The 26,978-nt window shown below is 45.7% G+C and overlaps 4 protein-coding genes across 7 annotated transcripts in view; 1 reads left to right on the top strand and 3 right to left on the bottom strand.

Moving 5' to 3' along the window:
* The window catches only part of LOC108229099 (MAM domain-containing protein 2), a 14,303-nt gene extending 12,536 nt beyond the window's left edge, over positions 1-1,767 (top strand). The window contains exons 12-15 of the mRNA XM_037979473.1: positions 6-168; positions 243-496; positions 1,382-1,466; positions 1,544-1,767. Of these exons, the coding sequence (XP_037835401.1) occupies positions 6-168; positions 243-496; positions 1,382-1,466; positions 1,544-1,590 (549 nt within the window). The 3' untranslated portion in view covers positions 1,591-1,767. The remainder of the gene's footprint in view (positions 1-5; positions 169-242; positions 497-1,381; positions 1,467-1,543) is intronic.
* The window catches only part of slc30a5 (solute carrier family 30 member 5), a 17,754-nt gene extending 7,923 nt beyond the window's left edge, over positions 1-9,831 (bottom strand). For 2 of the 3 annotated variants that reach the window (XM_037979471.1, XM_037979472.1), the window contains exons 1-16: positions 9,402-9,831; positions 8,310-8,432; positions 8,141-8,207; positions 7,900-7,985; positions 7,667-7,754; positions 7,049-7,145; positions 6,888-6,964; positions 6,639-6,809; positions 5,384-5,672; positions 5,095-5,303; positions 4,583-4,740; positions 4,362-4,491; positions 3,610-3,814; positions 3,306-3,532; positions 3,098-3,226; positions 1,815-2,034 (exon numbers count right to left, since the gene is read on the bottom strand). In XM_037979471.1, the coding sequence (XP_037835399.1) occupies positions 1,864-2,034; positions 3,098-3,226; positions 3,306-3,532; positions 3,610-3,814; positions 4,362-4,491; positions 4,583-4,740; positions 5,095-5,303; positions 5,384-5,672; positions 6,639-6,809; positions 6,888-6,964; positions 7,049-7,145; positions 7,667-7,754; positions 7,900-7,985; positions 8,141-8,207; positions 8,310-8,432; positions 9,402-9,472 (2,298 nt within the window). In that variant the 5' untranslated portion in view covers positions 9,473-9,831 and the 3' untranslated portion in view covers positions 1,815-1,863. Of the gene's footprint in view, positions 1-1,811; positions 2,035-3,097; positions 3,227-3,305; positions 3,533-3,609; positions 3,815-4,361; positions 4,492-4,582; positions 4,741-5,094; positions 5,304-5,383; positions 5,673-6,638; positions 6,810-6,887; positions 6,965-7,048; positions 7,146-7,666; positions 7,755-7,899; positions 7,986-8,140; positions 8,208-8,309; positions 8,433-9,401 lie in introns of those variants that run through there. The other variant, XM_017438543.3, reaches the window with a different exon arrangement.
* A 1,384-nt stretch (positions 9,832-11,215) lies between these two features.
* On the bottom strand, positions 11,216-18,579 carry LOC108249266 (annexin A1-like). 2 transcript variants are annotated; one of them, XM_017438545.3, is made up of 12 exons: positions 18,444-18,579; positions 17,851-18,021; positions 17,672-17,777; positions 17,438-17,532; positions 16,503-16,616; positions 15,522-15,612; positions 15,297-15,433; positions 14,372-14,465; positions 13,297-13,392; positions 12,747-12,805; positions 11,512-11,634; positions 11,216-11,416 (listed from the first exon to the last, which is right to left on the bottom strand). In XM_017438545.3, exons 2-12 carry the CDS (start codon positions 17,926-17,928, stop codon positions 11,360-11,362), a joined length of 1,050 nt encoding a protein of 349 aa, XP_017294034.1. In that variant the 5' UTR covers positions 17,929-18,021; positions 18,444-18,579; the 3' UTR covers positions 11,216-11,359. The 2 variants fall into 2 exon arrangements, with proteins under 2 accessions (XP_017294034.1, XP_017294033.1); XM_017438544.3 differs by having other exon boundaries at positions 17,851-18,041; positions 18,444-18,578.
* Positions 18,580-18,726: 147 nt separating this feature from the next.
* The window catches only part of tmc2a (transmembrane channel-like 2a), a 13,220-nt gene continuing 4,968 nt past the window's right edge, over positions 18,727-26,978 (bottom strand). The window contains exons 5-20 of the mRNA XM_017438551.3: positions 26,440-26,530; positions 26,275-26,356; positions 26,088-26,194; positions 25,895-25,993; positions 25,687-25,829; positions 25,453-25,600; positions 25,177-25,365; positions 24,924-25,103; positions 24,653-24,811; positions 23,682-23,810; positions 23,507-23,574; positions 22,086-22,325; positions 21,890-22,015; positions 21,737-21,815; positions 20,610-20,727; positions 18,727-20,521 (exon numbers count right to left, since the gene is read on the bottom strand). Coding sequence (XP_017294040.1) covers positions 20,313-20,521; positions 20,610-20,727; positions 21,737-21,815; positions 21,890-22,015; positions 22,086-22,325; positions 23,507-23,574; positions 23,682-23,810; positions 24,653-24,811; positions 24,924-25,103; positions 25,177-25,365; positions 25,453-25,600; positions 25,687-25,829; positions 25,895-25,993; positions 26,088-26,194; positions 26,275-26,356; positions 26,440-26,530 — 2,167 coding nt within the window. The 3' untranslated portion in view covers positions 18,727-20,312. The remainder of the gene's footprint in view (positions 20,522-20,609; positions 20,728-21,736; positions 21,816-21,889; positions 22,016-22,085; positions 22,326-23,506; positions 23,575-23,681; positions 23,811-24,652; positions 24,812-24,923; positions 25,104-25,176; positions 25,366-25,452; positions 25,601-25,686; positions 25,830-25,894; positions 25,994-26,087; positions 26,195-26,274; positions 26,357-26,439; positions 26,531-26,978) is intronic.

Raw genomic sequence — 26,978 nt, 5'->3', positions numbered from 1 at the left:
TGGTTCCAGGCTCGTTGTCGTCGGCTCTTCCTGGACGCTGTGACTTTGAGGACGGGTTCTGCGGGTTCTCCCAGGATAAACGGGCCGATGTTGGCGACTGGTACCGTAGGAGAGGACCCACCCCGACCTCGTACACCGGGCCCCGAGGGGACCACACCGCGGGTCTGGGTGAGGAACCAAAAACCCAAACATTTGTTCCACTTCTCCCCGACGGTTCTGTAACCGATCTCCGCGCCGGGCAGGATACTACCTATACATCGAGGCGTCGCCCATGCTGCCGGGCCAGAACGCCCGGCTGCTGTCCCGGCCCGTCAGGGGAACCAGGGGCGCCCAGTGCCTGCGCTTCTACTACCACATGTACGGGTCGGGGACGGGGACCCTGAGGGTCCTGGCCTACAAGGGCGGCGAGGACGTGTTGCTGTGGCAACGGAGCGGCGAGCAGAGCGTGGCCTGGCTGAGGGCCCAGGTGGAGTACCGGAGCGACGCCCGGCACCAGGCAAGACCCCGAAACCCGAAACCCGCAAATTTAAAATTATTTTATTTGTGATTGTTCTCAGATTTATGAAAGACTTTTTTTCTTTTTTTACACCTAAAATAAAGTTTAACAGTTCCAGAAACTATCATATTCAGTAAAATAATTAAATAAAAAAGGTGGGCATCAATGGTGGTTCCTCTACCTGGATCCTTAAAAGTACCGTAAAAAATCCACCCTTGTTTTTTTAAAAATCGTTTTTAAACGAATATAATCAACTTTATGAATCTTCTGTTCGATTAAATGTTTTCAACACCAAAAAAAATCCAGAATTTTAATCGGTTTTTAAAATATTTAACAATTTGTTGCGATTTCTTTAGCATATTAGTTTAACACACGTGTCAAACTGAAGGCCCGCGGGCCAGATCCGGCCCTCCAGTCTGGTTCAGAGTCTCTGATTCTTATTTTGCTTAAAACAACTGAATTTTTTCTCTTGACAGTGACTTAGAAGCCAACAATATATAGTTTTATAGTTTTAATTTCTGTATGATCAGGTTTTTGTTGATGGCTTTTTTAAAAAAAATCTGTTTTAATGTTAAAAAATTTATTTTTTGCTCTAAATTCTGTATAATCTGTAACTGGGAAAAGATAATTGATATTTCTATATGAATGATTTGACATCATACATCTAAAACCAATTAATTTATGTAATTTTTAATAAATATTGATCGTGATTGGCCCTTGGCTCGGACCAGATTTTTAATTTTGGCCGCCTGGTTTGACAGGATTTAATTTGTTAATCAACACAGATCTGATAATTGGAACAAATTTATTGTAAAATGTTTTTTTTTTAATAAAACGCTCCGTAAGGAAGAAACGAATGCTGACTCTCTGACGGTTCTGCCGCAGCTCGTCTTCGAAGCGATCCGAGGCTCTTCGGTGAGGAGCGACATCGCCGTCGACGACGTCGTCCTGGAGGGCGGGGCCTGCCCAGGTGAGCGACTTGACCCGTCTGCGCTTCCTCCGTGGCTCCGAAAGCGCGCCCGCCTGACGGTTTTGTTTCCCCCGCAGAGATGGAGGTCGGCGCCGCTGTGGGAAGCTCCAACGAGATCGAATAGAGGCGGGGCCGCGCGAAGCCCCTCCCACTTCCACACAGTTATTAACATTTCTGCACATTCCAGACAAACCGAAGCGTCGTGGACGAAGTAGGCGACACAAACCGTGTTCTCCTTCACCTTTCTATGCATTAGATTAATGCCCGTTGCTTAAATAAACCAAGAATGTTCTTAAAATAACATTTTTCTTTGTCTTCACGCTAAAAAAACATGAAAATGAGACGTACATATATCCAGATTTATTCCGACAAGGAGGAGGATTAATTCAGTCCATCGTCACATGATGCACGTCCCGTCATTCAGGTACTTCATGGACTCCATCTGCTGAGTCATCGCCAGAACCTCGTGGAACCCGGTGCTGAGTCCAGACATGTGCTGGAAGTACGCCTCCTTCTCCACCTGCACCGACAGGTTGTTCACGCCCGCGTCTTTCAAAATGGCCGTCACCTGCGGACACATTCAGATTCATTTTTGAAACAAGCTGTCAGTATCTTACCTGCTGTGGAAACAGTTTAGGTCGAAACATTTAAGCTTTATTTTTGTTTCAGTTTGTCAGTTGGTCCCGGTCCTGATCCTGGTCCCGGTCCCGGACCGTCCCGCAGGTTCCAGATGTTCCTCTGCTCCTCAGCGGATCTTCAGGTCCTCCAGACGCCCGTTAACCACCGAGTCACTCGGAGCAGAGAAACATCTAAGACACGCAGGACGGTGGCCAAATCCAAAATGGCCGTCTGCCGCCGTTAAACGCTGAACGCGTTTGATTAATCTGTGCTGCCGTTTGTCCCAGTAGAGCTTCCGTAGCGGCACGTTTACCCCGAAGAGTTGGATTTGTTTTTAATTTTTAACGATAAACACAATCCTGGCTAAGTTAGCATCTATGCTAACTGTAATTAATGATCTTTATTAGGCCTGAAAATATATAAATCTGTAGTTATTTGAGTTTTAAGATAATCAAAGATCCTTTTGAGAATTTAGTTGTTTTAAATCCACATTGGTCACGCCCCGAATTAAACTACATTTATTCCAAACAGCGATCTGAGACAAGTAAGATATTAACGCTGCCCTCGTTTGGCTAACTGTTAGCCGTTTCCGTTACGCTCCATTAGATGTCAGGAAGTCTGTTCGCGGTCGCGAGACGCTCGGATCAGAACTCCCAGGAAGCTCCTCCCTCCTCCTGCGGCATTAAACCAGCTGAGACAGAACACGCCGTATGGCGGTGAGCGATAACGGGCGAAGGAAAGGGAGCGTGTCCCAGAGCCGCCCGCGTCGCCGCGGTCTTTTTAAGCTCAGAGGTTTCCAAGTAAAGACAGCCTCCAGCTGCTTCTCAGCAGAAACAAAATGGCTCCATTAGAGCTCATAAACACGCCCACAACAACTCCCGACCAATCACGTGACACTTGGCGCTGGGAGGAACAGTTCGGCAGCGGCCGAAGCTACGAGAACAAAAATGACGCGGTTTTCGAGCGCCGAGAGGCCTTCAGGTACCGCCCGAACATCGTGATCTGTTTCCAACCTGCTGGACGATCCTCTGCTCCACCGCGTCGGCCATGACCTGCAGGTGGACGGTCCCAGCGACCAGCGAGGCCGAGTGTCTCCAGAAATGTGGGTCTCTGTACGACAAAACTCCTTCGATCTTCTCGATCTGAAACCAGACAGAATGTTCGTATTTGGGATTTCTATCAATTAGCGTGTGCCAGTACGAGGAGAAGGCGGAGCCTCACCTTCTCCAGCGCGGCGTTCAGGTTCTTCTCGTGTTCTGGGGGCGTCCGCAGGAGCAGGACCTCGCAGGCGTCCTTCAGCAGAGGGATGACGCTGAGGAAGATGAGCGTGGCGATGAAGAGCGAGCAGATGGGGTCTGCGATCAGCCAGCCGAACTGGCGGATGAGGAGGGTGGAGATGATGACGCCGACGCTGCCCAGCGTGTCGGCCAGAACGTGGAGGAAGACGCCTGGAGGAGGAGAACACCTCGAGTTTTTATTTTATTTTATTTTTTTTAAATCTCCGACCTTCACATACATCACGAACCTCTCATGTTGGCGTTCATGCCTCTGTTCTCCGAGCTGTGGGCGTGGCCGTGCTCGCCGTGCGAGTGGCCGTGGTGGGAGTGGCCGTGGTGAGAGTGGCCGTGGTCGTGGTCGTGCGACGAGCAGCTTTTGCCGCCGTGGGAGTGGGCGTGGCTGAAAGCGCAGATGCCCACCAGGTTGACCAGTAAGCCTCCGACAGACACGGGCTGTGGAGGGAAAACAAACCGGTTTCAGTTTTCACGCCGCGATGAGGCGAGGCGGGTGCTGATGTGACCCGGCCCACGGGGACGGACCGTCTCCGGAGGGGTAAGACATGCAGACATAAAACTGGAACACCGGATCGGTCCACATCCGGTGATCCGCGGCGAAACCGGAACCCGGATTCATTTCGCTACACGATACGGCGCCATCTTGTGGTCAGCCGACACCTGAGGCGGTGAACCTGTCGTCCGGCTGACGCCAAAAAAAGGACACGAGTCCGATACTCGTGGTTCCGGTCAGTCCGCAGTGAGACCCGAATCGGACCGCCGCTCCCTGTCAGAAGCTCGGGCAGCTGCCTGATAACACCAACGCCGGTCCACACCAGAACCAAAACAGATCCTCCTGGCCTGGTTTTAATCCTCCTCCGAGCTCGCTGCCGGCTTCCTTTCAAACATCTGGAGGCGTTTAAAACCCAACTGACAGTGTTTATTTAACAGCTCCTCCAGAACCGGATAAAACCCCAGCGTGACCGGACTCGTTTACGGCGCTCACCGTCAGCATGTCCGTGTTGATGTTGGGCGGGTCCAGCAGCCGCGTGACGGATTCCATGAACACGAAGAAAGCGATGACCATCAGGAACAGGCCGTTGATGAACCCGGAGAGGATCTCCACTCGACCGTACCTGCAGGGCGACGACAGAACCGCCTTTTTTGATTTTAATACTAAAGCTGAAACCCCGCCCCCACCCCGGCTCGTTTAAGGAGGGACCGTACCCGAAGGAGAAGATCCTGGTGGCCTTCCAGCGGGTCATGAGGGCGGCGAACAGGCCGAGGACCAAAGCAGAGCAGTCGAACAGCATGTGGAAGCCGTCAGAGATGAGGCCCAGGCTGTTGGTCCAAACGCCATAAAACAGCTCCACAAACGTGAAAGCCTGGAAGAAAAAAAATAAAATAAATAAATCGTCGGGGGGGAAACGAGGTCAACCATCTGTGTCGACAGGAGTCTGAAACTAAAAAAACAATTCCTCAGAAAGAGAACAAAAACAAGCAGCAGAAGTTAAAAGACTGATTCCTTTTATTCTGTTTTAAACTAAATGAAATAAAAGCAAACCAACATTTTTGTTTGTAAATAAAGATTAAAACGTCTCTCTAATAAACGACATCGTTTCTGATGATAGCAAAATATCTCGTGAACCTCTGGACAGATTTTAATGAAACTTTCAGGAAGTGGTAGTAGCTGACAGAAGGCTCTTACTTTGAAAGATTGGAGTTTTATTTTGACATACCAGGTTGAGGCACAGGAAGTAGAAGATCTGCCTGGAGTCGTACTCCTCCAGGATCTGTTTGAGCGAGTCCTTGATGAAGCGAGGCAGCGACTGAGACGTGTGCTGCAGGGCGTCGCCCATGAAGTTGTACAGCGGCGTCCCTTCGGGGGAGTAACCCACCAGGGTCCCCTTCTGTCCCCTCCTGGACGGAGACGACAGGACGCTGGATGCTGCGGGGAGACGAGCGCCGGTTAGACATGGGCTCAGTTGAGCGGAATGTTTCCCCCCCTCCACGCCGCCCGCTTCTTACACATGATGAAGAAGACGGCGCTGACGATCACGCCGCCGGAGAGCACGTGCTCCGTGCTGCCCTGCTGCGGCGGTTTGCTGACGGACCGCAGCTGGTCGGTGATCGGGTGGGTCCAGAAGTTGGCCAGCAGCAGCGCGCTCAGGAAGAGGGCGGCGGCGCCGTAACGGGCGCACCGCGGCGCCTCCATCTTGGCGCTGCAGACGGCCTCGACGTAGAACTCCAGGATCATCACGGAGAAGACGATCATCCCAAACGGCAGGAGGAGCGGCGACCACGACTCCACTTTACTCTGCGGGAGGGGAGCCAAGAATCCAGAGTTCAAAGGTCAGACTGAGGCAGAGAAACAGGTTCAAACCCGATAAAATCAGAATTATTCCACCTGAACGGCAATAAAATAAACATGTTAGCTCACATTTGGACAAAATGTCATTATCGTCTGCGTGTCAGCAAAATATCTCTTGAACCACTCGATAGGCCGCTCAGATTCACAGCCGCTGAGCTCAAATCCGGCGCGGCAGTAGCTGAGAGTCATCCCCCGAGCGTGCACGTCATTTTACAAGAACTGACCCTCTTCATCGTGATTTTAGTCTGAGGCCCCGCTCCCTAACCTCGAGAACGCCGCCTTTCAGTTTCTAAACCTGGTTTCATCCACCCGAAAATACAGAAAAAACACGGCAAACCGAAGCGTTTTCGTGGACCGACAGGAAGTGGAGCTCCTTCGACCTGCCGCAGACCGGGAGTCGGGCCGGGTCGGGTCGGGCCGGGCCGAGTCGAGTCAGGTCGGGTCGAGTCTGGTCAGGAAGTGGACCTCCTTCGACCTGCCGCAGACCGGGAGTCGGGCCGGGTCGGGTCGGGTCGGGTCGGGTCAGGAAGTGGAGCTCCTTCGACCTGCCGCAGACCGGGAGTCGGGCCGGGTCGGGTCGGGTCGGGTCAGGAAGTGGACCTCCTTCGACCTGCCGCAGACCGGGAGTCGGGCCGGGTCGGGTCGGGTCGGGTCGGGTCGAGTCGAGTCGGGTCGGGTCAGGAAGTGGAGCTCCTTCGACCTGCCGCAGACCGGGAGTCGGGTCGAGTCTGGTCGGGCCGGGTCGGGTCGGGTCGAGTCGAAACGAGCTGTGACTCGTTTCACAGATATTAACGAGGACTTTAACCCTCGGAGTTACGAGGTTCCAAATAAATTTAAATCTAATTTGTGAACTCCTCTCACAGCCTTCATCGTTAGCGTTCAGCTCGTTAGCGTTCAGCTCGTTAGCGTCACCTCTGTGGTTGCCGACAGCACGACGACCCACGGCAGCAGCACGGCGGCGGAGACCAGGTTGTCGAGGGCGTAGAGCCGCTTGGCGCCGCCGAGCTCCACGGACAACTTCCTGGACGCCGTGTGGAACGCCACCTTCAGGCACAGAGAGGCCACCAGCAGCAGGACGCCACCCTGAGGACACAGTTGGAGACGATGGAGCGGAAATAAAAAAAAGACGCGCCTCGACGTCCGTCCAGAGGAAACGCTCACCTTGTGGTCGGCGACGCCCAACAGAGAGATGGTCGTGTAGAGGAAATGCGTGAGCGCGCTGTCGTGGTGTCCCTCCGCTGGAGACGAGACGAGTCAAGGCGCAGACGGGTCAGAACCAGAACCTAAGGCGGAGGGGGGGACAGTGCGAGGCGAAAGGATACGGTGGTGGTGGTGGTCTCCCATCTTCACCATCAGGTCATCGTTGTCAAAGAGGAGGAGGCAGATCACGGCGATGATGAAGAAAGCTGCTCCTCTGGTCTGAATCAGAGACAAACGTGAAGAGAAAATTAAAACCCGCCCAGTGGTTCAGGAGATATTTCGCTAACAGTCAAGGCTGAAGCAAAAACATTATCGCCCGCCTTAAATAACATCACTGATTCAAAAATAAAAGGTTTGTTTCTGTTTGGATCAAAAACTCGCTTTAAAGAGTGAAAGAAAACACGATGCTGACAAACAAACAGTAATAAACAAACTTAACTGATGCTATAAATAATCTGTAATAATCCAACAGTATTAATCATTAATAATCAGTAATAAGACAACAGAATTAATCAGTAATAATCCAACAGTAATAATCTGCAATAATCCAACAGTTTTAATCACTATTAATCATTAATAAACAAATTAGATAATGCTAACAAACAAACAGTAATAAACAAGCTGCCTGATGCTAATAAATTAACTAAATTATGCTTTAAACTAATAGTAATAAACCAACTAATACTCATTAATAACAGGTAACAAACAGACAGTAATATCAGTAATAATCTGACCCGTACCTTGGACGGTCCTCCTCCTGAGTTGGTGAACAGAACGCTGAGGAGGGCGACGACGACCACGTCACTGTGTTCGAAGAGCAGCAGCGTCCTGGAAACAGAAACACAAAACATCTTATAATAAACCTCTGGAAGAACTGAGTGTCATCCTGAATAAAGGGACTCTGTTGTAAGCTGGCACGATGCGAGTAAAAGCAAATCAAAACCAGATTAAAGACAGAAAACGTTTGTTTTACCTCAGAGGCCCACAGAGAGTCAGACCGAAGAAGCCCAGGAGGGAAATAATGCAGCTGAAAACAGCATGTTTGACTAATTTAATCCACTGGAAAGAACAAGAAGAGCAGATCACAACATGACGTCAGGTCAGTTTGAACTCTAATCCATCCTGATGCAACATCTACCAAACACGCCATTTATCACAAATTTATACAACTAATTATTTCTAACTTAAAGCAGAGGCCTTATCGTCCAACAAACCTGTCCTTTTGAGATAACTTTTCCAGACGAAAAGGGTTTTTGAAAGAAAAGCAGAATAACAGCACTCCTTGAAACAAACAAACAAGAAAGAAAACATCATCATTGTTATCCAAATTACTGTTAGAACAAAACAAAACGTCACGGAGGGTTTAAGACCCGGAGAACTCACCCTAATTTCAATATGAAGATGAACTGAACGATATGAACAACTTTGAGGATATCGTAGGACTCAAAGATCCCTAAAGCTTTCAGGACCTTCGAGACGACCAGCAGAACGATGTACCTGGTTAACCTGCAGAGGTGAAAATAAAAACGGGTCAAAACTTTAATTATAGAGACGCTAAATAAACACAGAAAACCTTAAAGAGACATCAGATCAAATCTTTAACAGTAAAAACTAAATAAACTGTCAACTTTAAGGGCTTTAAATTTCAGGACACAATGAAAATTATTCGATTTTTACAGAAGCTCAACATTCTTAATGTTTGTCTCATTAAAACTAAAACAAAAGAGCGGGAACAGCCTGCTGGTCAGATGGACGGAGTGACCACGAGCACCAACGCCAGGGCGGAAAGACATCAGCAATGACCCTCAGAGAAGCTGCCCGTCAATCTGGGAAGGGTCAAAGGTCATCTGAAGTCCATCGTTCTACAGTGGAAACATTTAGGATCAGCTGCCAATCAAACCAGGAGGGGCAGCGGATTCCCCCTGAAGGTCAGACCGTGCAATGAGCTCCATTTCAGACTCTACAGGCCTCAGTCAGCAGGTTAAAGGTCAAAGGTTAAAGCCTCTTCTTTCTAAAAACAACATGGCAGCTCGACTTGAAGGAACCACAAGACTTCTGGAGCAGAACCAGAACCAGAGGACAGATGTTTACCCAGAATGCACTGCAGCTGTCAGCACGGTGGTGGAGGGCTGATGGTTTGGGCTGATTCTGGAGTCAGATGTGAGGCCATCTGTCCGACAAACAGGACAGCAGCTAATCTACAACAGAACGGTCCAGAACCAGAACCAGAACCTCAGAGAGCTGGAAAGAAGACTGGGCCACAACTCCTCCACAACCAGGAACCAACTGAGAGTTCTGCTGCTGAATATGATGGATACAGGTATTATTTAACACTTTTTCTGTTAAATAAATGAACCAAAGATGAATAAATCTGAAGCTAAGTGTTGGTGGAAGCTGTCAGACTGACATACGGACAGCACACAGCTCAGAAGGTGACATAAAGCGGATTAAATCAGCTGAAATCCTAGTTTTTACCTGGAATCGGGCACTTCGACCATCCCCAGCTTGCCTCCGGACAGGACGTTGCTGCTGTATTTGTCCTCCATCTTAAAGCTCCCGAAACAGAATATTATTTGTTCCCAGCACACTTTACTTTACATCACTGTTGCTTTAATACCGACACAAACCCTTTATCAGTTTCCCGCTGTAGTCAAGCAACAATGCCTTGTTTTCTGTCTGTTCTTCATTCTGCCGGTCAGATTTATAAAGTTTTTATCAGCGTCACGAGCTCCGAGTTCGTCTTGTGTCAAATAAACCCATCTGGGCGCCCCGTTAGAGCAGAAATACTAACATTTATTTAGCTGAACTACCAAAAATACACCCGAAATGAAAGAGTAAAACGCAAAATAAGCTGTCCGAAGAGCCACGGCACTTCCGGATACGTCAACCCGTCAACGTCACGCGAGAGGCTACGAGAGCGTCGCGCCTGCGCAGACCGGCGCGGAGATGTGGGTTGGATCGCAGATCGGGACGGATGCTGCGCTGTGATTGGTCACACTACAGCTGATCCAATCTATTACTAACATAAGGAGAAGCGTTGCTTTGGGTCTGTCACCATCGCTGATCCAATCTAACGTGAACACAACTTTGATTTACCCCTCTAAATGAGGTAAAACAAATATATTTTCTATTTTAGAAAAATCAAAATGAATATAAAAGATGCTTTTTTGTTCAGAACAGTAAAATAAGAATGTTGTGCTCAGAAGTTTCTATACACTTTATGTCATTAATTTGGGCTTTTAATGGTTTATTTAAACCGTTCTTTTTCTAATGGAATGATTTTTAAAGACAACTGGGTACACGTTTGTGGCTGATATTCGTCTCCTTGTCTTCGGTTACTCATTCGTGGTCGGGTCGTGGGGGCAGCAGGTCCAGGAGAGAAACCCAGACCTCCTCCAGCTCCTCCTGGAGGATCCCGAGGTGTTCAGAGAGGATCCAGAATCCCTCCAAAGAGTTCTGGGTTTGCCCCGAGGTCTCCTCCCAGTGGGACATGCCCGAAAAACCTTCAAAGGGAGGCGTCCAGGAGGCATCCTGATCAGATGAACCACCTCAGCTGACTTCTTTCGACGAGGAGGAGCAGCGGCTCTACTCTGAACTCCTCACCTGATCTCTAAGTCTGAGTCCAGCCGCCCTACGAAGGAAGCTCATTTCAGCCGCTTGGATCCATGATCTCATTCTTTTGGTCCTGATCCAAACCTCCTGACCTCAGCTAAGGGTTGGAACGTAGATGGATGAAATAAATCGAGAGTTTTTACTTTCGACTCGACCCTTTTAATCACAATCCACAAATTCCCAGTGAGGTTGAGATCAGAGGTTTGACAGGACCACTCCAGAAGCTTCATGTCAGGCTGAGTTATCCAATCAGAAACCAGCTCTGATGTTTGGGATTACTGGAACACCAAGCCGTGTCCAAGTCTTAACCGGTCCAGCTGTTGATTTGAGGTGAAGTTGAAGAATCTGGAGGTTGTCCTCCTCCTTCATTGCTCCATCCACATTACTACCACAGCATGACGCTGCCACCACCATGCCTGACAGTTCAGTGTTCTCAGTTCTAAAAGCCTCACCTCGACTCCTCCTGACCGTTTTAAACATCAGAATCTGTTTTATTAAACAGCCTTGTAGTTTTTTGTGAGAAACTAAGAGTTAAAAGTAAAAACCTACAACTATTTTTGGTTTCAGCTAAGTTGAAGTCCCACACGAAGACAGAATTTGTTTTTTTGGGAGAACCTTTTGAGAATCTGGGGACTTTCAGAAGACACCGGACAAACAGACAATGGAAGTAAAACTTGAACATTTAAATGTCAAACTTTAATTTTTTTAAATTGCATGATTCAAAACATTTATCATATCCAGCACTTCTGCTCCAATTAAAGGGTGTTCCTAAACGTGCGCCAGCAGAGATCGGCCCATTTATTGACGTGTTTTGGAGAATTTCAGTGAGGTCCACACAACCCGAGCAGGACTTTCTGATAGTGTCCCTTCGTGTCCGCCTGTTAAACACAGAAAGATAACATTTACTCGTTAATTACATTTCCTTTAATTAAAAATAAAAAGCGACGGTGACGATATGGAAGAAGTATTTCACCAGGATGTCCTCCTGTAAGGTTCTCTCAAACATGGCCCTGTAGTTCTCCACCACCTTCTTCAGGTCGACCTCGGAGCGGCTCACCAGAACCCGGATCAGCATCTTGTCACGGGTACCGTGACCCTGTTGGACCAGAGCAGAGTTCTGCTCAGGAACACGTCACACCTCACGTCATCTGTTCGATCAGCCGCGGTTTCAGGATTTACGTAAAACTGAAAACACTCGAATGAAATGAAACACAGATTCCACCATGTTGGTTTGTTGTTTATGAAACAAAAAAGGTTTAAGCTGGGAGGGAAGAACTGGATCTCAGAGGTTCTGGATCAGCTGATCAGCTCTAGAAAAGCAGAAGGTTCTGCTGTTAACACAACGCCAAGGCGGAAAGACATCAGCAATGACCCTCAGAGAAGCAGCACATCAATCTGGGAAGGGTCAAAGGTCATCTGGAGTCCATTGTTCTACAGAGGAAACATTTAGGATCAGCTGCCAATCAAACCAGGAGGGGCAACAGATTCACCCCGAAGGTCAGACCGTGCAGTGCTCAGACTCTACAGGCCTCAGTCAGCAGGTTAAAGGTCAAAGGTTAAAGCCTCATCTCTCTAAAAACAACATGGCAGCTCGACTTGAAGGAACCAGAAGACTTCTGGAGCAGAACCAGACCAGAGGACAGATGTTTACCCAGAATGCACTGCAGCTGTCAGCACGGCAGCGGAGGGCTGATGGTTTGGGCTGATTCTGGAGTCAGATGTGAGGCCATCTGTCCGACAAACAGGACAATGATCCCAAACACAGCAGAACGGTCCAGAACCAGAACCTCAGAGAGCTGAGCAGAAACCAATGAGCTGAAGCAACGCTGGAAAGAAGAGTGGGCCACAACTCCTCCACAACCAGGAACCCACTGAGAGTTCTGCTGCTGGAGGAGGTTCTGGATCCGAAGCTGGACCCGTTTTAGTTTCTTAAACAATGACACGTTGGAGTCTGTTGCATGTTTTTGTTCACTTGAGGTCAAATCTGGAGGAGAAGGGACCTTTTTCCCATGACTGCAAATAAAAGACCCATAAATACACAGACCCCCCCCCGGAACCAGAACCAGGGAGAACAGAATGAAGCTGAGGTTTGACACAAAACGTCTTCTGTTGGTAAAGTTTAATGAAAACAGATCCATCAGTCTGTGTGGAACCAGAACCCAAACCTTGTTCAAACAACCTCATACTTCCTGACACGTTCAGACCCACCTTCATGGATTCATGAAGCTTCTCGGCAAAGAAAGCAGGGGTGTTCCAGGCGCATTTCACTGGAAGTCAGAGGGAAACAAACACAGCGTTAGACTGAAATGACACACAGAGTCCAGATCACATCCCATCATTCAAACCAGCTGTTTCAAACTTTCCTCACCAATCAGCTGGAGGTCAGTGTGAGCTCATCTGCACTCCTGGAGACCTCAACGTGGAGCCTGAACTAAACTAAAACTCTGCAGTGTTTATTCACTTCAGGAGAGGTCAGAAGTTGTGGAAATGTTATCCAGAAAAGAGGTTTTGGTGAACCTCTGACCTTCCTTCACAGCCAAACCGTTGGACCTTAAGTCTTATAATACTTCACAATGTTTTACAGGCTCCAACACTGGCATAGGCAAAAACCCATCGTGTTTTGATTGTTTTTTGGGACTTTAAAATAAGTTTAAAAACTGTGCTTGCATAAAAAAAAAAAACAGGAAAATTCATTTTGCCTCTTGGGGTACTTTTCTAAAATCGAATCAAATGTCAGGAAACGATTCCAGCAACCTACCGATGGCAATGAGGCAGTCTTCGATGTCCCCCTTCAGCTCCATTTGCAGGGCTTTGGGTAATGTGATGTCACTCATGGTGGCATAATGCTGGAAGGCTTAAAAAGACAAAAAAAACAAAATAAAGTAAATAAATTAATGGGCTGGTCATAAACAGCAACAGAAGAGCACCGCAAACTGTACGTAATACGCCCATCTGTAGGCACGAAGTAAGGAACGATTGGTTTGACAGTCCTGCGTTACGTTGTCGCAGAGTCAGATCACAGACTGTGTGGTGTCACTGGTGACCTTGAAATCAATGGGGATCATCCTCAACCCATATGTTCTCCAGCTTTGCAGTTTGACATTCCGACGTTAGACGGTTGCAGATTTAGAGAAAGGACAGGGTTTTTGCAAAAGGGCCCACCTGTGACCTCAAAATCAATCGGGAGAAGGATGATCCCTATTGATTTCAAGGTGACAGGTAAGCATGAAATCAATAGGGATCATCCTTTTATAGGGTCTCCAGCTTTGCAGTTTGACATTCCTACTTTAGGTTGTTGCAGAGTTAGAATACGGACAAGGTTTTTACAAAAGGGTCATCAGTGACCTTGAAATCAATAGGGATCACCCCCGACCCATATGGTGATGGGGATGCGACGTCACATGGTTGCGGAGTTCGAGCTCGGACAAGAATTTGTCCACAGATGGATGGACAGCATCGTCTTACGATGGGCGTCTAAAAATATATTTTAGTGAATCGTGAACCGTCGATGTTGGCAGGACTGAGAAGTAACCAGGAAAACTTAAATTGATAAAAACATCAGGAATTTAGTCAGACATTTAAAACATTCAAGTCGAAAAGATAAAAAAAATCCCTTTAATTCAATAAAACCGTTAAAAACATATAAAGAATCAATAAAACCGTAAGAATGATTAAGATTCTAAATGGATTCAGATGTTTTTACCTGAGTGACGTGAGAACGAACTTCTCTGAAAGGGAGCGTTCCACTCACCGGTTCGGTTCCACCTGTTTTTCGAGGCGTGTCGGCTTTGTGAAACTGAGCGAAAAGGGAGATCCACATTTCAGCGACTCACTTTTCGAGAGCTGAGGGCCGCTCCGCGTGGTCAGGATCTCGATGAAGGAGGAGACGTTGGCTCGGCCAACTCCCTCACCGGACTCGAACAGAACCTGCGAACGTCAGAGGACGACTTCGTGACCGGTTTGAGGTTCAACAAAAAGAGGAATCGCTTCACGGCTTTTAAAACCGGTTTCATTTAAGCTCCCCTGGCCTCGATAATTAATCATCTGTGCGCAAAGATCAAGCATGACTTTTCTGGGAATCTGTCGAGAAGCCTTCGTTTAAAAGAAGCCATATAATTAAAACTCGCAATTAAATCTGTCGAAGCAGCCTCGTAGTTCAACGTCTCAATTAAAGTGGGAAAAGATTTTACAGTAATTGGAATAATTCAACGTTTTCAATCCTCATAAACCCGTTTTTTTATTTCTAATGGAACACCGGGAAGCAAATGAAATGCTGGAGAAAAAAAAGCTCCTGATGTCCAAAGATCTGAGGAATCTGCAGAAACCTCTGAGGTCAAAGGTCAAGGCTGGTTCTGCTCAGGAACACTGTCTGTAAACACAGTTCACCGTGCCGTCCACAAATGCTGCTTAAAGCTCTATCAGGCAAAGAAGAAGCCAGATTTGTCTCCTCTGGACCAAAGAGGAGAACTGTTCTGAGGTCAGCCTGCCTCTCTGATGATATGGGGGTGCATTAGTGCCACTGGAAAGGATCTGCTCTCATCCAGGACTGTTGAACAGACAGAATGGGACAACATTCCCTCTAAAGGCTGCTCTCCTCAGGTCCAGATGTTTACAGACTGATGGAGATGAAACATCTGGAACATCTTTAAAGAGATTCCACCGTGTGGATAAAACATTTTATTCACATTTTACAGAACTGGGGTTGGATTTGACAGCATAAAAACTAAAAACTACAGGAGGACTGAACCTGAAGCTCACCTTGGCATCCTTCTTGGCCTGCTCCATGTCCACCTCGGTGGACTCGTCCTTCTTGGCGCTGAGCAGGGCCAGCAGGGCTTTGGTGAAGTCTCCGCTGGTCTCGTCTTTAATAACCTGCTCCAGCTCGACTCCGTACTCTGAGGGGTTTCAGAGCGAACGAACGCTTACACGATTACAAATATAAAAGCGTTTCACGAACCGAACGGAGCGGATGAGCTGAAAAACCTTGTTTGAAGACTTTTTTAATCTCCTCGATCTCTTTGTTTGATCTCGTCGCCAGAACCTCCACCAGAACCTCTTCATCTGTGCCCAAACGCTGTCCGAACAAAAGAAGGGATTTTATCAAACTTTATCACTGAAAACAGGTTAAATCCTCAAATTATTGAGATAAATCTCAGCTTCGTTATCATTAAATTTCAGAACTGAAGCTCCAAAGATTTAACTTCCTGTTTAAAAAGAACTGTTTTAATCCAGTTTATATATACATGTTTCTCTAAATATATCTTTTTATATGGACATACAGATAAAAGTTTATAATATAATGAATCCAGCTCATCCAGAAATTAGTCCTAAACTGTAAATTTAATAGTTTATAAAAGGGCAGGACACTTTAACCAATTTATATTGCAATTATTTGGAAAATACCATCCTAATGCCTCCGTGAGCTGCACCAACATGTTTTAAATAAAGTCAAATCTCACAAAAAATTTAAAAACTGGAGATTAAATACAGTTTATTATTGAACTCATTGGTATTTATATTAAAGAAGCAACTTATAGATCCTGAAATTATCTGCAAAAAGACTTCATTTTAATGAAAAAATTTACAAAATTATCAGTTTTTTTAAAATAGGGAAACTGGAATTGCTTAAATTAACGGGCAAAGATTAATCTTTTAGCCCTCAGATTGTGTTTTGGGACGACTCTCAGCTACAATATCATCAAATTTTAGCTCAATGTCTGTAAAACTGATTGAGTTAAAGACAGTTTTTTTTACGCTTTTCTGGCTATGGGTGATGATTAACGTCTAATAACCTGTAAAAAAATGTCCAACAACATCGTTTCTGAAACAGGAATGGACTAAAAGTTGTGATTTTCTGTTAATTTGATGAAAGTTTTGTTGCTCTTTCGATGCAAGAAACCCGAAAACGCACAAATATCTGATCAGAACGGCGACGGATCGTCTGCATATCGTGAGACTTTTTACCTTCGTGGCTTTCCTGAGCAGATGAGCGTCAAAATGGGCCGGCGTCATGAGCAGAGCCAGAGCCACGTCCTCCAAGTCGGACCTGAGGACCGACTTCAGGGATTTCACCAGGTTCTGAAAAAAAAACACGACATTTACCGTCAACCGCGGCTTCGAGTGAAATAGATTTTATTTTAGAGGCGTAAAGATCAGAAACTAAAGAAATTAAATTTTCTCTGATTGGAGCTGAAGAAGCTTTAAGAAAAACAGTTAAAGCAGGACAACGCAAGCTAAAAGTAGCTAAAGGCTAACTAACAGCTAAAAGTAGCTGAAGAACTAAAGAGCAGGCGTTGAACTGACGAGGTCTTTAAATTTAAATATTGTGAAAAATATAAAAGTTAACAAAACAACGTTCCCGAGAACGACCTGCAAATGTTTTTGCAACAATTTTTGTCAGAGTTTGGTTTCATAAATCACATTTCTTGCACTTTCTGACTCTCTGAAACTAAATTGAGAAGGGTTGGAGACCATTTTCAGACGACCGCAACACCTTTGAGACTATTTTGAAAAAAAATTTGTCAACATGAGAGAAAGGCCCCGCAGCTCACACGAGGAAGAAACCCTCGCAAATGTTTTGAGACATTTTGGAAACTTCTGTCCTCGTGCTCTGTTCCTAATTAATATTTTAAAGGGTCCTAATTGAATTTTTAAATGTTAGTTAGGTTGCAAATCAGCGTCACAACCTTCAAATTCAACTTTAAAGCTGCAGCATGTAGGCTGTTCTGCCATCTAGTGGTGAAATTTCATATTGCAGTTAAACAGTTCAACTAAAACAAGCACAAAGCACCATTCGGCCAACAGATCTTTTGTTTTCTGCGCCCTTAAACCCATCCGAGGTTTGCTTCGAGTCAATCCTTTGGACGTAAACGTCTTCGTCTTCGTGAAAAGCGTCCCACCTTTCCGGTGGACGCCTCGTAAACGGCTTTGATCATCTGCCTCTGCTCGTTGCTCCTCTTCACCAGGACGGCGACAATCACGTCCTCGTCCACATCTCGTTAAAATTCTAATTAAAATTAAAACAGGTGTGCGATTATTAATCAAGCTTTTCATCACATCCAAATTATTGAAGATTTTATCTCTTAAAAAAGGTTTTTCTGAGACAACTTTAGCTTCTGAGCTTCGTGACGTACTTTTACTTTCGATGGCGCTCTGAAGGATTGAGGCGTCACTGCTGGCGTTGAAGTTCGGATACGGCGTGACAGTTCCGTAGTATTTAGGCTTCGGTTTACCCTTCACCTTCACAAACAAACAAACACAAATTAACGTCAAACAAACAAACAAACAAACACACAAACAAACTCGTACTCACAGTGACCAAGTCGTCCTTGTCCTTGTCCTTGTCCTTGTCGTGAACGATGTTTTTAAAGAACTTCTTGAAAAACGCCATCGCGGCTCGAGGGCTGAAGGCAGGAGAGCCGAGGAGCAGAACGGCAATCAGGTCAGCAACGGCGCTCAGCTGTGAGGCGAGGACAGGAAGCACCTGGTCGAAGGAAATGAGCTCTTCAAAATAAAACAGGAAGTGAGCGTGAAACAAGTCGAAACAAAACGGATTAAAACTAAAACACTAGCATTGTTTTAAGGGATGCATATCGCCCGCCAAATCTGTGAGAGCTCAGGGTATTTGTTAGTTGTCACCCTCAGCTACTACCATCCCAGCTTTTAGCTGAACAGCTGTAAATGACTGAGCTGCAGCCATTTTTGTATTGGCTGTGGCAGCCATCTTGAATTGGGTTGGCTTTTAAAGTTAAACAGCTGTAGTTCTGAAAGTTTCAATTAAATCCATCCCTCGTCAAGATATTTCGCTAACAGATACGCCAACACGCACAGGAAGTGACATCATCGCCCGCTTTTCGTATTGACGGGCGATAATGGACTAAAACAAATCTTATTTAAAGATCTTACCTGTTCAACCACAGACCGTCTCCACTCTCAGATCCCAGATTCAGTGTTCAAAGCACACCTTGGAGGCTCCGCCCCCTCCTGTGATCGTCAGGTAGGTTTACCTGCGGAGCATCGGCCAATCGGCTGCCTCCTTTCCAGCCAGGTGACGTCCCTGACGAGCGTCTCTTCTGTTCAGACATTAACGTTTTCAGCCTTTTGTCAGACAGACTGTTTCCTCGCGGTTCACACCCAGATGGTTGTTTCCTTACGCAGCCGAAACCCGTTCGGCCACATTCTTCTTCTGACAGGTTCTGGTGTCGGACTGGAACCGCCCGGATGTTTCCGACCAGAACCGCTTCAGATTCAACCGGAGAAGCGGAGATTCTGAGTGAGCCGGTCGGTCCAGTTAAAAGAAACAGAAGAGCAGCTAAAAGGAGCACAACAGTAGCTAAAAACTAAAATCACCATACCTGTAAGCTAAAATTAGCATACCTGTAGGTAAATCTAGAATAATCATTAAATCGACAAAGCTGCAGCTAAAAACTGATATAAACTAACAGTAGCTGGACGATAAAATAAGCAAATTAGTAGCTAAAAGCTAAAATGAGCAAAACCACAGTGAAAGGATAAAGTAAGCAAAACAGTACCTAAAGCTATTATAAGCAAAATAACATCTAAAAGCTAAAATTAGCAAAATGGTAGCTAACACTAAAAATAGGAAATGAAGTGGCTAAAAGCTAATATGAGCAAAATCATATCTATAAGCTAAAATCAACAAAACTGTAGCTAATAACTGAAATAAACAAACAGTAGCTGCAAGCTATATGAGCAAAACTACATCTAAAAGCTAAAATTAGCAAAACTGTAGGTAAAAGCTAATATGAGCCAAACTATAGCTAAAGGCTAAATGTAGCAAAACTGTTGCTTGAGGTGAAACAGTAGCTAAAAGCTCAGATTAGCCAAATGGTAGCTAAAACATAAAACAAGAAAAGCAGTTGCGAAAAGCTAAAATGCAGCTAATAGCTGAAAAAAACAAAATAGTAGCAAAAAGCAAAAACTTTGCATAAGAATGGGTAAAGGCTAATATGAGCCAAACTATAGCTAAAGGTTAAAGTGTAGCAAAACTGTTGCTAAAAGCCGAAATTAACAAAACAGTTGCTCGTCGCTAAAATTAGCAAAATGGTAGCTAAAAGATAAAATAAGGAGACATGTTACTGAAAGCTAATCCAAGCTAAATTGTAGCTACAAGATAAAATCAGAAAAATGTTGTTAAAAGCTGAAACTAACAAAACGATAGCTAAAAGCTAAAAGTAGCACAAGCAGATTTCAAAGAGAAGATGGTTTTAGAAGGAATTAAAGCTCTTCTGTGGGGAAAGTTAATTCAAAACTTTAACGAGTTACATGAATACCCACTGAAAACCCTCCGGTGGTTCATGAGATATTTTGCTAACAGTGCAGTCAAACAAGCAGACACCGGCTGCCCCTGATAAAAACCGTTCGGTTTGTTGTCGACCTTAAAGGGACAGTTCGGTTTCTTTTAATTAGGACGTTCTGAGCAGTCAGTATCTTACCCGCAGCAGACAGCGGTTAAAGGGATCCTGGGTTGGAAAAAATCAGGGAGAAATTTCGCTAACATAGCAGCTCAAGCAGTTTGAGTTATATTAGCATTTCATTAGCATGTTAGCTCCAAACAGTAACAGTTACAGCTCACACATACGCATTTTAAGTCATAAATACTAATAATTAACATTTACAGGAAGATATTCGCACCGACAGAATTTATTTATATTATCTTGTGAGACGAGCTCGTTAAGATTCAATTATTCAATTATATTTAATTACTGGGTTTATTCCCGCCTCCCTCTGCAGAGACCAGTTTTTCTCTCAGCGTTATCTGGGAGGAGCTCCTCTCCCGCGGCCTCGACCCGGACCCAGACCGACGCCGGGACCGGGTCCTCGTGGCCCCGGCGGCCGGTTCACCGGCCCTCGAGCGCTCGGGTTGGACGAAGCCAGCGCCACGTCTTTCTGCAGGTTCACGCCTTTGCCCGCCGACCCGGCCTTCGTCTTGGTGGGCCTCGCCTCAGGTTCTGGAGGTTTTTCTGTTCAGGCAGAGTAATTTTAGTTTTTCCAGCCGTTTAACTCAACGATGAGGAGAATTAACGAGATAATCCTCAGGGTTTTACCGACCCGGTTCTGGTGGAGCAGGAGGAGCGAGGGATCGGTTTGGCATCAGGTCCTCCAGGTCTTTCAGAACCTGGTTGGTGCTGTCTTTGTTGTTTCTCCGGTTCTTCTCTTCATCCCGAGCCTGAAGGCAGAAAACAAAAGATTTAAAAGATTTTAGACGGCCTTAAGTAAAAAAAAACAAAACAAAAAAGATAACATTTGCGTCACAAATTTTCTCTCAGAATAGTCTCAAAGGTGTCTTAAAATGGTCTCAAACCCTTCTTAGTTTAGTTTCAAAGAGTCAGAAAGTGCAAGAATGTGTTTAGTGACCTTTGAAACCAAACTGTGACTGACTGGAGACAAAAAAAGAATAAATTGCAACCAAATTGAGACACTTTGAGACTAAATTGTGAGGAAAAATGCATCATTAGCAGAAATGTTGCAGTTTATTTCCCATTATGTACATTGCAAACATGTCCTATCAGCATTTTAATGATTTTAAGTCACCAACAGTTGCAATTCAGCAACATACAGCCCTGAAAATGGGAGAACTTCTTGATTTAGCTGTTAAAGAGGCTCAAGTTTATTAGTTAGCAAGGCTGAGGCAGTTCGTTAATAGTTTTATTAAAATAAAATTAACGATTTAAATATGATTAAGTGTTGGTGCAAAAACAGAGTAAAGCTAAGAAGGAACAAGAGCAGCACCGAAGGTACATAATATGCCTGTCAGTAGACATAATCTGGGAAACAAAAGGTTTGACATTTCTATGTTATTTAGATGTGAAGCAGGAGCTTGACCTTTAACCCCGGACCTTGAAATCAATAGAGATCATTCTTGACCCATGAGGTGTCCAGCTGTGCAGTTTGACACTCCTATGTTACACGGTTGCAGAGTTAGAGGACGGACAAGGTTTTACTAAGGGGTCACCTGTGACTTTTGACCTTTAAATCAATAGGGATCATCCCTGCCCTCCAAGGTGTCCAGCTGGGCCGTTTGACGTATCTATTTAGTGCTCGGAGAAGATATTGTCTATAGACGTGACAGACAGACAGCGTCCCACCGTCATACTTACGTCAGGTGAATAAAAACGAGAATAAAAGTCAACGATTCCAAGAATCTGTGGATCTGAGGAACCATCTTCCCTGCTTACCATCTGCATCTTCTTCTTCAGCTCCATGTTGGCGTTCTGATAAGCTTTGGACGTGGAGTTCAGATAATAGATGGCCAGTCTGTAAGAAAGGACGGGATTAGCTCGGTTCTGTTTCTGTTGCCACGAATGTTCTCCCTTCGGTTCCACACTCACACCATGAGCAGCACAGCCGGGATGATGAGACCGGGGTTCGCCGCGTAGCTGAACAGTGTCCCCATGAACGCCGGCAGGTCCAGGTCGATCGTTTCCATGATCACGTCGAACATCTTCTGCCTCCCGCTGCCCCGTCACACACACTTTAGCACAAAGCCTCCCGAGAGGGCACGTTTACGAGCGGGCGTTCGGTTACCTGAAGGGTCCGCAGTCGAACGACGGCGGAAGGGTCATGATGGTGTAGACCACGGGCAGCAGGCTCAGGAACAGGATGAGGAGCAGGAGGCCCATGTAGAAGTTGTTGGACTTGGAGGCCTTGAAGACTCGCTCGTGCGGGACGTTGGTGGCCATCACGGCCCAGCACTGGTAGTACATGGAGCTCAGGAGGCGGAGCACGTTGATGCCGACGAGCCCAGGGGCGTAGAACGCTCCCATCCTGACAAAAACGAGACGCAACGATTGAACGTGAGGTTCCTCGCCTTCAGGGTTGGGATTATTTGAATAAATACTGAGTTAATTATTAGGATTGATTATTTTTGTTTGATCTAAAATTGTTTCAGTTCATTCAATAGATTAAAAAAAAAATCAATAGGTCTAATTAAACTCCTATTGAATAAGGTAGAGTTGTCTGATCCAATAAGTTCCAGTTCAGTCTAATTCAATTCAATTCATTACAATTTAAAATGTTCCAATTTAACTCAATTCAATTTATTCCAGTTCGATTGTTTCCAATCCAGTTACTTGTATCCAAATTCAATAAACTCATTTCAATTCAGTCCAATCACCACTTCTTTCAAATCTGTTCACAGGCATGTTGACTCACTCCAATTCAATATACTGCAATTTGATCCGATTATAGTGAAGTCTGATATCGAAATTAAATTAAATAATTGCTTCACATCAAGAAATTCCAATTCAGTTCAATCAGTTTTATCCAGTTTTGTCAGATTTAAATAAAGTCAGAAGTGTTCCAATTCAATTTAGTTCAATTTGTCCCACTTTAATTCAGGTAAAGCCGTTTCATTTTATTCCAGTCTAATGCAATTATATTTCAGTCCAGTTAAATCAAATTCCATCTAACTAATTCCAATTCAACGTTCTCCAATTTAATCCAATTATAGCTCAGTTTCTATTCAACACAGTCCATTTCATTTTATTTTAATATATTGCAATACAGCTTCAGCCAATTCAAATCCAACACCAATCAAAAATAATGAATCAGTTCCAATTCAAATTGAGTTTTAAAACACTCAATTGCTAAATTATTAAACATGAAAAACCAGCTTGTAAAAAACTCTTTTCATTCAAAAAAGTTTTCTTAACAAGTACGATATTTCTGTTGATCATTAATTTCCGTTCTACATTCAATTGATTCATAAATCGACGACTTTTAGAAAAATAAGAAATGGTCCAAGTTATAAAACAAACACTAAGAAACCCTAAGACAGTCAACGTTTTCTGTGAAAAATACAACAAAACCTGTTTAAATTGGAATAACAAGTAACTGTATGTGCTACTGCATAATTATGTACTTCTACTACAGTATATGTATGTTTTAAGTAGTTAATTAAGGTTTATTTGGTGTTTTCTCAGTGTGAATATTAATACAGTTTATACCAGATCATCCCTTGGTTGAAGACCAATCCAAGAACGTTTCCACTGATGTCAAACTCTCCGTAAGACGGCTGAAAAGGATCGAGGCAAACAAGATTCACCGACCTTTTTAAAAAACGTCAAATTTTCTTTATGATAACGCAAACTTAAAGAGGCGGCAGCAGCTGGTAGGACGTACGAATCCAGCCTCCAGGTCCCAGCACCAGCAGTAGTTGAGGAAACGGACGATGACGGCTCGGGCGAAGTCACCGATCAGGATGGTCAGGTAGGTCACCTGGATGTCCGACACCGTCAGCTTCACGAACTCCTGCAGGAGGGTGAAGGTACGCGTGAATATTTACCACGTGCCGCTCGTTTATCCGCCATTTTACCAAAACATCTCCTGACCAGCCGACTGACTTTAAGGACGAAAGTAACCGATTTGCTTTTAGGGTCAATCCAGTTCAACCAAACACAACTCAGTGAATTGACAACATTGTCGGAACCTAATGCCCCTTTTCCACCGGCTCTAATTCAGAAGTCCGGCTCTACTCGGCTCGATAAAGAATGCATCGCTTCACACGGGCCAGTTTGATTGGTAGCAGAGGAACGCCTCCTCGTGTTGCAGGGGGCGGGGCCGCAGGGGGGTGCGCTACCGAAACTTAGCGCAAGTTGTGTGAACAACGGAAGCGCTATGGACAACGTTGGCCCTGTGTTGTTGCTATTTTTTAAACTTATGGGGATTCTCCTGAGACTTCAGGAAGAGAGGCGCAGTGGAAGAAATGCTCTGGATGCCGCGGTTGTTGGGCGGAGTAGGACAGCTGTTATCCGCCGGAGATTTCAGGCTTTACAGCTCCTTCAGCTGGGGGACAGACGGCAGAAACGCTGCAGGGTAAGCTAACGCTGTTGTTTATATTCCTACCTTCGCTCTTTATGCTTGCATCTGGTCACACCCACGACCAATGAGTGAACAGGAGCTAAGCTTGCGCCGCCCACCCGGCTGGCCCTGCTCCGAAGCAGGGACCAAAGAAGCAGGGACCAAAAAAGCAGGGCCGGCCTCGAAAAAATGCCAATGAAAACGCGCGCAAAGCAAGCGGAGTAGAGTGGAGCTGAGACCGTTAGAGCTGGTGGAAAAGAGGCATAAATGTTTAAAGATATTGTTTTTATTACGATGCCAACGGCAGTTTCCCAGCAGGGTCCCCTGATGACGTCTGCGGGGTTCATCGGCGGCGGAGTCGAGTCAGTATCGTTGAGCAGGCGCGTATAGTTGGCGTAGTACTCCTTCAGGGCCCAGATGGAGGCGTTCTTGATGCTCTGCTCTTCTTCGAGCTGAGGGGAAACAAAGCCGGGTTTCTACTTACTAACTTCGAGTTTGGAGGACCAGGATGGGGGTTAAGATCTGGACAAACACAGATCGATGAAGATGACACTGCTGGCGCACCTTGGTGTTGACTTCATCAAACAGGGCAAACAGGAAGGTGTAGAGGTTCCCCAGGAAGAGGGCGAAGATGCGTCCCAGCTGCCACTTCAGGGCGATACGGGGATGGTAGTCCTCCAGCTCGGCAATCGTCTCAAACAGAGGAGGACACACCAGGCCCAGCAGGGACATGATGATCTCCAGCTGGTAAAACAGTCGTACTTTAAGAGATCTCTGTTCTTCTACGTGATTTTTGTGCTGAAAGCTCAGTCATTACCTCGTTCTTCTCGTACCAGCTGAGGTCATCCCTCGTGGCGAACTCCTGAGACCTCTTCACCACGAAGTAGATGAGGTAGCCACTCCCACCGAGGCTGCAGGTGATCAGGAAGTTCGCCAAGACCCGGAGGAACCGCCGCAGGTGAATGTTCTCATCCTTCTGGTTCTCCTGCTCGTCCACAATGGACTCCTGTTCTTGTCAAAACACGAAGGGGACGGACTATTGGCGTGTCTTTGGGTCTGATCACCTCAGGAGCTGTAGGGTTGCCGCGGCTACCTTGAAGCTGGTGGTGATGGAGGCGTACTTGTTGTCAGCGGTCTCTGCGTTGCCGATGAGGTAATCCCAGCTGGTGAACATCTTCCAGGCGAAGGTGAACTCCCCCTCCTCCCCGTCGCCGCCGCCCACATCGGCGTTCTTGGCCATTCTGAACGACAGAAACAGATCAGCGAGCCGGACTCGTTTGACGTGAAACACAAGGTGATCGAAGCCTTCGTGGCGCAGCAGACTCACGTTCGAATCACGAGCATCAGGCTGTAGCCGAAGCTGCCGATTCCCACCATGAGGTAGGACAGAGGCAGTCTGAACTTCAGCAAGCCGATGGTCCTCTGGTCGTTGTAATACCCGTAGAACAGGACGGAATATTTACAGTAGCCCTGAAAGAGAAAACCTTTGTTACCATTACATGACATCGTTACATCCCAGGATATTCCAGACTCACGTTAAAGTCCATGAGGACGGAGTAATCCATAGCCGTGTCCTGCTCTGCTCTGGGGACGGTCTTCCTTGGAATGGACCCGTAGGGAAGACCCATCAGAACCTGGAAATTCAGTAACGGTACAGGAACGATTGATTTTCATTGCTTTTAAATTAGTTTGCAGCTCGCAGTTCTGCTTGATTAAACATGACTTCACCTCAGGGATGACCACCAGCCCAAAGGTCAGACCGAACAGGACAAGGTTCATGCCGTACATCCACCGCAGAAAGATGAAATAAGACGCCACCGACGAGCCGAAGTGGCCTGAGGGCGTTGGTGAGACTTTTAAACTTGCATTTATACAAAACTCCCTGTTAGGATCCTAACTGACTGATAAAACTTACTCTCCACCTCCTTGATCTTCCTCTCCCAGGGGATGCAGGCGGTTCTAAAATTCTCAAAATCTCTTTGAAACTTAATCCATTTCTGATGCACAGAAACAACGAGAAGGTTACGGACCAAAGACCGAAGCATAAAAAGAAATGAAGGGCTGGAGTGTGATGCCAAACCTTTGTCATCATCACTTTGTAGGCGTACCACTTCCTGCCTTTTCCTTTTCCGAGAGCTCCTTCAAACTTATCCACAAACTCCTGAGCCTCCCTGTTGAGTAAAACAGAAAATCTCACTCAAACTAAAACTTTATGCAGATGACACCGTTTTATACGTATGAGCTATTATAGTTGAGTTCATTGCTGCTTCAAGGATTACACATTTGATTGAGTCTCATTTTAAATATTAGAGACAAAACCTCTTTTTTTGTTTTAGATAATGGTACAATTTCCTGCTTTTGATATTCTTCAGTCCCTCCAGGATTTCACGGGGCATTTTCCTAAAAGTTGCAATTTTTAAAACTAAAATCAATAAAAAACATAACTTTTAATATCTAAACCAAAAATACTTCCTAGTTTTGTAAGATAATTCCCAACAAACATTGACATTCTCAAAAGGTGCTTTATTTGAGAACTTTGATAGCTTCTAAACTGACATTCATGAGCATTTCTGGATCGTCCCTGGTCTGCAGCTCTCCTCACATGTTTTGCAGACACAA

This window comes from Kryptolebias marmoratus, linkage group LG14 (genome assembly GCF_001649575.2).
Source record: "Kryptolebias marmoratus isolate JLee-2015 linkage group LG14, ASM164957v2, whole genome shotgun sequence".
Classification (NCBI taxonomy): domain Eukaryota; kingdom Metazoa; phylum Chordata; class Actinopteri; order Cyprinodontiformes; family Rivulidae; genus Kryptolebias; species Kryptolebias marmoratus.
This window is presented reverse-complemented; position numbering and strand designations above follow the sequence as displayed.

Excerpts from the sequence above, each read along its gene's own strand:
- LOC108249266 (XM_017438545.3), bottom strand. The coding sequence starts at position 17,928 with ATGGCGTTTTTCAAGAAGTTCTTTAAAAACATCGTTCACGACAAGGAC. Across the intron at positions 13,393-14,371 it reads CGGCCCTCAGCTCTCGAAAA|CCTTCCAGCATTATGCCACC; the intron begins GTGAGTCGCTGA and ends TGTCTTTTTAAG. Across the intron at positions 11,417-11,511 it reads CCTTACAGGAGGACATCCTG|GCGGACACGAAGGGACACTA; the intron begins GTGAAATACTTC and ends TGTGTTTAACAG.